Below are 12,525 nucleotides of genomic sequence, written 5' to 3'. Positions count from 1 at the left end.
AAGGCTAAAGCTGAGCTGTAGTTCTTGCACACTCAAAGGTTTCTGTGCCTTCTTCACATGAAGAAGCTGGAAGGGAGGGTAGAGCCAGACACCCCTTTCCAGCCTCTCATGGAGAGATGGAGGGTTCTCCTCCCTCAACAGCCACAATCCAAGAGTCAAGCATGGAAACAGACACCAGTCTGCCTGAGCCAGCCAGCCATGTCATTGGAGACAAGGTTTGTTCCTTACAGGTGCAGTAAAAGAAAACAGCAAAATTAAACACATGCAATGCTTCAGGTCTTTATTGTTGCTGTAGAGTAACTGGTACATGGTTAAAACATTCTAATAATATCATCAGTGAAATCTGAAAACTAAGGCTTTCTGTAGGTTTGTAGTGTCCTGGTGTTTCCTTTCACACAGTGCACATATAAAATCAAGTTATCAAAACACAGATCTTTTTTAAACAACATCGATTGATGCAATGCACAAAACTAGGAACTACATTTCCTATGATTAAGACAACACCTTACAGACCAGCTTTGGGCCTTGCAGCTTTGAAGTCAAGAGAAAAACGTCTTGGTCTGACATCCTGCTACCCAAATGAGCCTGATGACACAGAGACAGCACGGTTTCAACCTTCTGTTCTGAGCAGAAAGAAACCCCCTGATGCTGATGAGGAAACATTTGATTGAGCAAAGGGGAGCAGCCTCCTTAAAGCAGAGCATTGATCCCAAACAATGCAAGATCCCAAAAAATGCAAGACCCAGCAAGACTGCAGGCCCTGCAGACAGAGCTCAGAGGGGCAGCTGCTGGCACTACAAAAGGAGGTGAACTGGGAGAAACACCCAGCGCCAATCCATGTCCCATGGAAGAGGGCTATGGGACTCCTGGAGGACTAGCACCTTTATCCCAACAGCACTGAAGCATTATCCAAGTGATTCACCCAGCACAGAATCACAGAATGATTTAGGTGAGAACAGATCACTGAGTCTAACTGTAAACCCAGCACTGCCAAGTCCACCACTAAACCACGTCCTTAAATGCCAACTTTGTGATCTTTGAAAAGGGAGACAGGCTAGAAACAAAGTAGTCTCCAAGAAATCTGTGCATCGGAACCTTTTGATTAAAAAGCTACATTTTCACCAGAGGGGAAAAAAGCATTCACAGAAAAATCCTCCCCCCGTTCCTTAATCACTTTTTAAATAAAGAAGCTTCTCCATCCATAAAACTTTTAGTTTTTATTCAATATTTTTACCACCTTGCATTTCTAATTGATCTGAAAAATGATGCACATAATCTAAACATCTACATCAAACACATGGAGGAGGATTCTTCACTTACCACTCACTCTGCATCATGGAGTTGGGCATTGCAAACATGACATTACCAGCTGAAAAGCAGATTATTCTTCCTCTTTGATCCAAACACATGAGGGAGGAAGATGAATGACAGATTTTGCAGGATGTTTTTACCACATTACAGTAGGCTACATGTTTGACTTCAGCTGGGATGAAATCCCTTGTAAGGGTCAGCGATGGATTGCATTGACTTCATTTTCAGAGCCCAACTTGAATTACACAGAGACATAAATCCTGAACCGTGCCAGGACCAAGACTCACACTGATGTTCCTGGACATCTGATGACACCACAAAGTTCTCTGAACGACCAAGAAAAGCATAGCTGGTGCTTTATGTCACCAACACATGGAACCTGTCCTCTGAAGTCACTCCTGAAGATGATGTTAAGGCTATTGGAGTAGGCTGGCTATGGTTACTCCTGGTATGAAAGCACAGCCGTGGCTCAGGACAGACTGGAAGAAGCCTTTTAGGTCTCCTCTGCATTAACCACAAATGAGGTTTTTAGATTTTCCCTTGCAGTGGGTTACCTGAATGTGCAGGATATTGGTTGAAGAGAAGACAGGCTATGGAAGTTTAAGATGCAGCCATGCCTGTGAGATCACAGAACTGCTTTAAAAAAAGACCTCCTTCCACTCATGACAATGCAACACCAGTTGTCAGGTACACAAATACAAACATGAAAAAATCATTAAGCAATATAACCCTAAATATAAACCTACTTTTATTTATTTTTAAGAAAAAAGGGATTTAAAAATTTGGAGTAAACCAGATGGCTTCAAGTACTTTCCGCATAATAAACAATTAGTTATTATAAGCACAGATTAAAAAAGACCTGTCACCTTGCAAGGGACAGTTGAATAGAGGCTGGTGATTTGTCCAAAAAATGGTCTTTAAAACAAACACATTAGACAACATGCTTAGTGTTGTAATTTAGGAGCAAACAGGTGTGTCCACCATGCCAGTCCAATGCTTGAGACACGCAGCACAGTACGAGGTACAGTTTGCACTCTGGACTTTCACATTTCACATCAACACCACCCACCAAACGGAGCCAGGCCATCTGGGTCCAGCTCAAACAAGCCCTCATGCAATAAAAAACAAATATTTCATAAGTCAGGAAGGTTTTGCAGCAATGCAATTCAATTTGTCTAAAATTTGTTCAATTTGTCTAAAATTTTGGAGGTTGCAAAACAATTCAACCTGAAGTATCTCCAAAGTGCTGGCAATGTATTTGTCTTTTTCTAGGTGAGCATGAACATTACTTTTATTATATATCACAAGGGATGCACTTCAAAGTGCCTTGTCTGAGTTTAAGACTTCAGGTTTTGTGAATGTCATGAAAATAAGGGAAAGTACCAAAAGTTGTGAAGGAGGTTGAAAAAGTAATGATGTCATCAGGAAACAAAGCCAGTATGCAAAGGGAAGATGCAGCTCTTCCCTGTGCTAAGTCCAAAAAACTCACACCCAGCTCTTCCCTGGGCTAAGTCTAAAACTCAAACCCACCTCTTGCACCACCAAGGAGAGAACTGTTGCACTTCAACTGGTCTGCCTGACATGCAAGAAACAAGCAGTCTTCCTGCTTGTGTACGTGGACATGTGAAATGCCAAAGGAAGCAACGTGAAAACCAAAATTAATACTACGAAAAATTTAAAAAAGAAAAAAACCTATCTTTCCTACTTTGAAAACTAAATAAAATGTTTTCAACCAAAGAATGTCTACGAGGATACAAGGAAGCCTTTTTTATAAACATTTTCCAGTTACTCAGAGACAAACAGCTATTTTTGCCTCTGTGAGAAAAAAAATACCAATAAATCAACAAAAAACCAGCTCCTCTATCCTGCAGCTCTGCATACTACAGTAGGAACAAGTCTCCCACAGCTAACAGGGAGACTAGAAGAGTATGAAACAGTGAGAGATAAAAACTTAACTGCACAGGTCTATTAAATAATAAGCAGTGGAGGCAGAGTGAGCACTGTACTGCTTTCTGCAGTATGACACAAGACTGCAAGGCATAAAAATCCTCCTGAGTGACCAAGCCAGAATAGTTGAATAGGTGATAGGTTCAGTAGTGTTTGGAAAAGCTTATGCAAAAATATTACTACAAAATAAGTTTGAGTATTTTAAATAGAAAAAAGAAACAGAACAACTTCTCCTTCAACTTTCAGCAACCATCAAAACTTACCAGTTTTCCAAATTCGGTGCTAACTTCACACCAACGTGACTCTAAAGAAATCATACATCTGCCTCTCTTTGCTGAACTGTTTGGGTTTCTACATGAAACTTCAGTGCATGTCACATTTATTAATGTCCTTATGATTGTTCAGTAATCCAGCAATTTGTTTCTCAATGACAGCAGAATGCAGCTGCTAGCTGCTTGTGAGAGCAATGTTGAAATTACATTCAGAGATTAAAAACTACCATTTTCACGCGTAGCAATAACTAACATTTTTCTTTCTCTTCACAGAATCATGTGCAAACGTCTAACAATGGCGATAGTAAAAGACACTTCTCATGCAAAAATTGTTCCCTGTGCATAAAATTTGCAGGGCATCCCAAAACTACCCTTCCTCTACCCCAGAACTAATTGATTTTTACTTTCGCGTCGTGAAATTTCTGTTGCTTTTTAAAATACTGATGGCAAGCGAGTTCAATGAGTTCCAGCCCACCAAATATCTTTTGCTGCACAACGAAAAAGACGATCATGGCTGCAAAGTACCACTGTGCAAAGCTGTACAGGTAGAGCAGCACCAGCATTCCCAGCGGGAACACCGTCCAGTAGAGGAGGGAGGCGCACTTCACCGCCAGGACCCTGAGCTCGGATTTGCAGGGCGGGACAATGCTTTGCCCAGCTGCACTGAAGCATCTTCCACCTTCGTAGAAGCGCCGCAGTCTCTCCTCCTTCTCTTCCCAGCGCTGCCGGCACCAAAGCTGCAGCTCCTCCTTGGAAGTGGGCACTGTCTCTATGGGGTATCTCTGGACGTGGAAGTGAATCTCCTTTGGGAAGTTTCCTTTCAAAAGGTGCTTCTCTGTCTGAGGAATGTTTTGGGGGTACGCCACGGTTATGTCATGGATGGCATCGAGGTTGTCACCTAGAAGAAAGGTTTGGGGGAAAAAAGATCAATACAGATCATGCAACAGTCAGAATACTAATCTGCTTCAAGACATGATTGAAAACTATCAAAATTATGGCAGAAATCCCAGAAATTCCAGAGATACATTAACTATGCAGACTGTGTTTCATCTGCTAGACTATCTAAAGGCTGAAAGGTCAAACTTTTCCCAATCACTGCCTGTTCTGAATCTGAACAAAAAGCTTTGGGAACAAGATTATACACAGTACAAACTAATGCAGAATTACAATAGTAAGAGAATTAAGTCAAATGTAAAGGAGAGAAGAGGCACATCTGGTCTTGGATAACGAGCGCTGTATGTGAGTTCAGCTGTTTGGGTAAAGGGAGCACAGCTAACCATTCAAACAGCAATTGCACGTTAGAAATTCAAGGGGCTATTGATGAAAAAACCCCCTAGCCTTCATTAGCATGCCTGATTGAGCCAACATTTTTGAAAGGATGTTAGTATAGCCAAAGCAGGGCTTGCTAGAGCATCCTTGTACTAAGTGTTTTTACATTTTGCACTTTTTAAATACCGTCTTTATCCCCCAGCCTCTGAACAGACATTCTTTTTAGATTTCATAAAGTGAATTCTGCTAGTGTAAAACTGATCTAAAAATAGGCATGTGGTGCACTGGACGTTGCATAACTGCTAAGTTCTGCCAGCAGTGATTTATGTTGCTGTTTTTATTTGGCTGGCTGGCTCAGGGCAAAATAGAATTGGAGACTAAAAGCTGTCTCCAGTTGCAGCAATTGAAGACTTTTGTTCTCACAGATGATGCCACTTCTTGCAAAGATGATAAAAACCTACTCTTTAGCCCCACTCTTCATTTTCATTTCCTCTCCTTCCCTGGCATTTTAGTTTTCCTTTACAGCCCTAAAAATGACAGGGCCAGAATAGAAAGTTACTTTAAAAGGCCATGTTCAAAATGATGTATATAAAGTTCAACTCCAAATATCACAAGAGGGGGAAAAGCCCTATTCAGCCTTTCACAGTATTTTATAACTGTGCTGTCTTGAAGCAATCTCTCTTGGACAGTTTTGTGGTAGGTTACTTGGGGTTTTAAAGAGATTTATATGGCTTCTTGGAGGCCTATCAGAGCAAAACTCAATATTCCATCTTTCGTCTAGCTCTGGGATCACCTCTGAACTGAGCAGACTATCCCTGTGTTCTGCACAGGTAAAACCTATCAGATCTCCTTCCAAGAGATGCCAAAATTGATCACGTCTTAGAAACTCAGCCCTTACAAAGGGAAATAATTGCCAGCCTGTTGCACCTTAGCACAAAACATTTTAGTTTTGACAACACCTTGTATTTTAACTCCCCTGTTCCAAATGTTTCTACCACCAGATTTACAGTCATCCTGCAGGACAGACACCCATCCCTTACTTCCTGGCCCAACCAGGGGAAGGGCTGCTACATAAACCTCCAAGAGATTTCCATATCTTACAACCTCCTTCCTCCTGATCCTCCATAGCTCCCCAGGTCTAGTGGAACATAAAACCTACACACTTTACCCCAAAAGGGAGGCTAGAAAAGTCCAGCCTTCCTGATATCCTTGCATCAAGAAAGACTTTCATGAAATAAGATTTTGGCCAGATGAATTTCTTGTACATCTTGCAGTCATTCACGTCTGGGCAGCTAAACTATCAGTCTGCCAGCTACATGAACTACTTGAAAAATCAAGGCTTTACACTTAACGGCCACTGGCATACAGACCACAGGTAATAATCATCAGATCTGCATAAGACACAAATTTTCTGACTCTCTGCAAGCAGGACTGGCAGGATTCCCTGCACTCACATAGCTGGTCTGATGTCTTTAGCATGCAGGAATATTTCTCCCCATGAATTCCTGATCAGAAACAGGAAAGTCTCCACTCCTTGCCTATGGATCCACAGCCTCCCCACACAAGATACCTTATAGCAGGGCTTCCCACCAGACTGCAGAAGGTCTAGACTACATTATGGCTCCTTAGTTAGTCACCCAGAAGAAAGCTCAAAGAGCTGCACAGAGGAGGGTGGATATTACTGCTTCAACATTACACATGGGGAAACTGAGGCAAAGAATGATTACATGGCCTGCTCTGTGTGTCCAGCTGGAACCAGTATCTCCTAATTCCAGCTGCAAGATTCACCTATGAAAGTGTATTTTACACAAGAAGTAAAGAAACTTCAAAGGTATATTTAGCATATCTGAAAGAACAGAAATATCAGAAAGAGAGAAGACCAGAATACCAGGTTTAATATGCAAGAGTCCCCTTGCTTGGGTCATCCATATTTAATAACTCCACACAAATGGCAGCCTGAAGCTTTAAATCCCTGGCAAGGCAAGCTACAAGACAATCTGCTAAAAGGAAGAAAAGTCACCATAGCAGACAAAGGTAGACCACTCATGAGAAAGGGACAGAATTCCCTTAGGCTAGGTTTAATCAGGCAGCTCTGAACCTGCATCCTTTGAGCATTTTTACTGTCTCTTTCCCTGTGAAGTTAGGCTGTTGTCTCTGCAATCTGGAGATATTTAACAACATGCATCTCAGATCCATAGCAAAGTGCCAGTCAACCAGAAAATCAAGTGATCAGAAGTGAAGACACGGGGCAGTCACTGACTTAAGAATGTTTATTCCACCTGAATTTAAAGACCTGCTTCAACAACCGTTTCAGCTTGTTTTGAAAAAAAATTTCCCCTTGGGAAACCACATCATTCTACATCTCTGGTGGGTCAAAAAAGAAGTAAGCAAACATATCTATTCACAGCTCAGAGAAGCTGAGAAATATTCTTGCAATATTTTCGGTGCCATCTGAGGGATCATCTTTATCCTGTGAGTATCCATGACCCCTTGAGGAAGGAGTGAAGGACAAAGGAAATCAAATAATGTTCAGAGATTTGCATCTGAAATCTAATTAAGCTACGAAACTGCTATTTAGGCTAAAACATTAGGCAGGTAGCCCAGCTCCTCAGGACAAATAGACACTGATTTCAGTAGCTTTACAGTTCCATGACTTTCTTCCTGCAGAAGTAGAACTATGTCTCCTTCTTACCCAAGAATAATATTTTGTCCTATGCTCTATAAGAGCACCTCAGAAAAGGAAAGCTTACTGCAGTGCTCAGGGGTGAATATAAAGTTTATTTCTAACTATTGTTAAGCGGCTGTAAACTGCACAACATGCAGATGATGATTAATCCATGTGGCAGTCTCCATTTTGGGATGACAAAATGCCTCAGAAGCACTATTCTTTAACTTACTGAACTTTCTGTGCCCAATCAAAGTTATTTATAGTTCAGCTCTGTTGATACACGACATTACTTCAGGCAATTACAATGCACAGCTGGTTGCTTTGGGCTCTAGATTCAGAGGTGGCATGGGGAGAACTTGACCAGGCTCAGGACCAAAACACCAGCATCAGAGAAAGACATGATTTTTAAAAAAACACTTCCAAGAAAAAATGAGGACGTTTTCTTTCACTACACCAGTTGTTCAACTAGAATTTTTATCCTGCAGCATCTGGTAGCCCTGTACAGCTCAGTTTCTGCAACCCCCTGCCCCAGCAAACCTGAGCACACATTCCCAAGATGCTCACACACAATACATGTGCACTATACACTGGCACAGCCAGACAGCATCTTTTATCTCATCACTTATCATAAAACTTTACAACAAAGAGCCTCTTACTAGGTTCAAAATAAAGATGATACAGGCAAACTGAAAATTACTTTTAATTGTGTGTTCAATAATACCATGCCAGCACAGTATTTTAATTCCAGGGGGAAAAACCCAGACTGAATGTAAAAGGCAGGATTAAATGATTTTCAGCTTCCTTCAAACACATTCACAAAGAGAATATTGCAGTGCAGCTACAATTGGAGACAACTGCCAGAGGTGAAGCTCAGGCCTACAGCACAATCCCAAGTAAGTGGGATGGACCCAGCTCCTGGTCCTGGATGGATGGATGGATGGATGGATGGATGGATGGATGGGCCCATTCCCTGTGCTAAAGCTTTGCTTGGGAGCTCAAGCACAGTCTGTTCCTCAGTTCTGACTCACACCAACCACAAGGACACTTGCTTGCTCCTACCCAGCGATGCTGAGCAAGCTCACTGTGAGACAAAGAGATCTGTACAAACCAGGGCCAAATTAATGACTCAGAACAGGAGCTCTGAAAGCCAAAATGACTACCAGTGAGCTAAAAAAGAGCATGGCCCCAAGGCAAATCCATGCAATGAACTGCTCAGACTCTCAGCAGCCTCAAAGGTGAATTCAAGCCTCCTTGGCATTAACGGGGGTGGCTGTTACTCATTTCCATCCCCACCAAGGATCTCAGCAGCCCTAATTTGTCCTACTTGGCTATCATTGACATTCCTTTACACCTCACTAGGATTATATTGGCTCTTTCCCTGCTCTGATCCAGCAGAGAAGATGCTATTCTTAACCAGGGTACCTCACAGAACAGCAGCTGATGAGCTGCTGAGCCACCACGGGGAGAGGCACACAGAAATGCTCTCACAACAGAATATCCATTCTTAAATTAAGCTGCTCTGTTGAAAGTAGAACCTATATGTGAGGCCCCCCCTCCATCCTACCTCCCTACCTCCAGCTCAATACAACTGCTTTCTTATGCAAAGTGACATACCTGTCCCTTCATTGCACAGCTCCAGATACTTCATATATTTCCAGGTTTCCATGAAACACTGGTTGATGCTCACCCACCTATGCCTTAATATCCTCCACCCTCTTCACATTTCCTTAGGAAACCCAATGGAGGAGGCTTGGCACTTCTGTAAATAAACCGATCAGCAAGATAATGAAAGAAAATATGGAAAGAAGAAAACTTGTCAGGTTATACAATATCTGTATTTTATGTTAGCCTTAAATACGGATACACTTCTGGACATTGAAACAAAAGCTATCTAAAACTGCTTACTGGGAAATATTACTGTCTTGGCTCACAAGGTTTGAGTGATTTTTCTTTGAGAACACAGTATCAGGAGGGAGCAGCTTCAAGAATTTACAGCTCCTCCTGGGAAGTATCACGCTTGTGAGGATTTAAAACTTCAGGCAGCCCTCTTTAAAGCAGCGGTGTCAGCTGGGGTTAATCTAAATCACTTTCAACTCAGTAGTTATTGGAAATCTTTTTTAGGTAAGTGTAGCAATCAAATAAGCAAACAAAAAAAGACAGAATGATAATGCTGCTTTGATTAACAGAGAAGAGTGATCCTGCATACCAATTCTTTCTGTGCCTATCTGCTTTTCCACTGGCTTTGTGATACAAGGAGAGAGGGAGCCCTTTCACCTGCTGACACTAAGGAGTTAAGGACACTGCCCCTCTGGTCCCTGAGGGTGGGAGCCAGCTCTGTCTGCTTTCTGCTGTCCAGCAGGAAGGAAATGTGCTCTGGGTGCTGCATACAGGAGTAGAGGACTACTGGGATCCCATACCAGGTACCTCCAGCCCAGACAGTACAAAGATCAAGAGATGTAAGGACATCCTCATGGCTATCAGCAACCATTAGATGTGCTTAATGCTGTTGCTACATACATTTAAATCACATAGTTTTGCAGCCTGATGCTACATCTCATTAATATGTAAACAATACCAGTAACTGAAGCTGCTGAGAGGGCGGTGGTGGGGAAGGTCAGATTTGACTTTGAAATCTTTGTAAATACTTCATTTAATTATTCTAAGACCAGAGGAATGTTATCATCATCTAATCTGATCTCCCGAATGACACAGGAGCTTAGGCACAATGCTTTTGGTTCTGTCATGGGATGTGGTGAGACAGACATCCCCCACTGCCCTAAAGCTTTTAACCAGGAGACAAGTTCCCCTAATTAATCAGGGGGGCGTGCATGTGTCTGTGTGCATTATTTTTGTACTTCTACTTCCTGACCACGTAACTTGGCTAAATTAGAGACCTGTCTGCTCACAGAGGTAAGTAGTGGTATGATCTGTCAACCTTGGAAGTTGCTCCTGAACAAACTAAACCTACTTAATTGCTGAGATCTCAATATCAAGCATGGCTTTTAAAGCTCAAACCCCTTTAGTAGCTCTCTCAATTCTCTTCTAATATTTCAATATACTTTTCAAAGCATGGGTGCTGAAACCAGCAGAATTTCCCGAAATGGCCTCATTAAGTCCATACACAGGCATCTAGTACTAACATTCTACCAGCTTCTTGTTTTTCCACTCTTACTTGTGACAGAGTCTGAGATTCTCACACCCCAGGCTGGTGTCTGGCTCCACCAGCTGCATGCTGGGCTGCATCCCAAGCACTGTGGCTAGCAGGTCCAGGAAGGGGATTCTCTCCCTCTGTTTCACTCTAATGACCCCACCTGGAGTGCGGCATCCAGCTGTGGGATCCCCAGCATTAGAAAGACATGGGCTTGTCAGAATAAGGCCAGCAGAGGCCATGAAGATGCTCAGAATGCTGGAACATCTCTGCTACAGACAGGCTGAAACAGTTGGGGTTGCTCAGCCTGGAGAAGAGCCCTGTGGAGACCTCAGAGCACCTTCCAGTACCTGAGGGGGGCTACAGGAGAGCTGGAGAGGCACTTTTTACAAGGCAGGTAGTGACAGGACAAACAGGAATGGCTTGAAAGTGAAGGAGGGTAGGGTTCGATTAGACACTAGGAAGAAATTCCTTACTGTGGGGGTGCTAAAGCACTGGCTCACATTGGCCCAAAGAAGCTGTAGATGCCCCATCACTTGAAGTGTTCAAGGCCAGGCTGGATGGGGATTGGAGAAACCTGATCTAGTGGAAGATGTCCCTGCCCATGGCAGAGGGCTTAGAACCCAATGATCTTTAAGGTCCCTTCCAACCCAAACCATTCTGTGATTTTATGATTCACATTTATTGCTTGAACACACCTCTCCCCTTGCCCTCTCCATTGATAAATTAATAAGGAGGACTGCAGTCAAGCCTGCCAGCACCCTTCCTCCTCTCCAGACCAAATCAGATGGTTTAATATGGAGTAGTCCAGTTATGCTATAAGAAGTCAGTACTGTGGAAGACCTAAGAGCAGACCAGGAAGTATCTTATCCTGATCTGCAAGTTAAGATGTATCAAGTGCTAAACTGACCCTCAGGTTGTGGATTAAACTGGACAAAAATGTTGGGCACGGGAATTGAAGCAAAACACAGAAGATTTAGCTCAGAATTACTGCAAGCATTGTTTACACAGCTGTGCTTTGCAGGATACATGCAAGTACGGGTCATGGTGGTGGATTTCGTGTGTTTCAGGACAGCTTACAGCCTCCACTGAGGTTTCACTGATAAAACTCAGCCTTCCCACCTCTCCAGACTTGAGGCCTCTGACCCTGCTGCTGTCAAAGTCACAGCCAGCTGGTCTGAAACACCTCACGTGGCTCCTGTCAGCACAAACCTATTAATGACTTCAGGAACCGAGGCTGCCTGTTAAAAGAGGAATGAATCTCTGTGCAGATGAAGAAGGATGTGCAGGAAAGGGGGGATCCAGGCACAGCAACAGGGAATGATCCAGAGGCTCTATCCACAAGCCTGCCCAGGAGCTGCGGCTCCTCAGTCTTCCCTCCCTGACTCTGAAGGGTTATTTTACAAATTGCAAAGGAAAAGCTGGCCAAGCTATAAATAAAACACAAAAATATGTGGAGAGAAAGGAATGAAGGGATAAAAGGATTGGAATAACAAGTTATTTTCAGTCACTGGAGATGACCAGGCAAAACTGACTCACCACTCTTTACTCCATCATTCCCAAACTATATTTATCAAATCCAGATAACAAAAATGCCATGTTTATTCCCTTGCCTGCATATCTGCTCTCTCCCAGCCTCCCCTGCTACAAGTCTTGACACACACATACGGGATTTGGTTTTCACAGGTATGTTACAAGTTAGGTAGAAGAAGACATTGCTGTTTCTAGGCTTATAGGACACTACTGGTTTTTCAAACAGAAAAATGATGTTTTATGTAACAGAGATACACTGACACACTGGTATGCAACTTTCCAAGTCCTCTGAGCTCAAACATGCATTTCCTGGCAAACAGCCAACCAGCTCAGACTTGAATCACAATTCTGCTTGAAATGAAGATAATTTGCTACAC

General features: G+C 42.8%; 1 protein-coding gene across 3 annotated transcripts in view; it reads right to left on the bottom strand.

Moving 5' to 3' along the window:
* Positions 1 to 266: 266 nt before the first annotated feature.
* LCLAT1 (lysocardiolipin acyltransferase 1) overlaps positions 267 to 12,525 on the bottom strand; it is a 112,151-nt gene continuing 99,892 nt past the window's right edge. For all 3 annotated transcript variants that reach the window (XM_041424144.1, XM_041424145.1, XM_041424143.1), the window contains one exon: positions 267 to 4,428. In XM_041424144.1, coding sequence (XP_041280078.1) covers positions 3,920 to 4,428 — 509 coding nt within the window. In that variant the 3' untranslated portion in view covers positions 267 to 3,919. The remainder of the gene's footprint in view (positions 4,429 to 12,525) is intronic.

Source organism: Onychostruthus taczanowskii, unplaced genomic scaffold, assembly GCF_017590055.1.
Source record: "Onychostruthus taczanowskii isolate IOZ18803 unplaced genomic scaffold, ASM1759005v1 scaffold80, whole genome shotgun sequence".
In the NCBI taxonomy this organism is placed as follows: domain Eukaryota; kingdom Metazoa; phylum Chordata; class Aves; order Passeriformes; family Passeridae; genus Onychostruthus; species Onychostruthus taczanowskii.
Note: the sequence above shows the minus strand (reverse complement) of the source record. Positions and strands in the feature narration are given on the sequence as shown.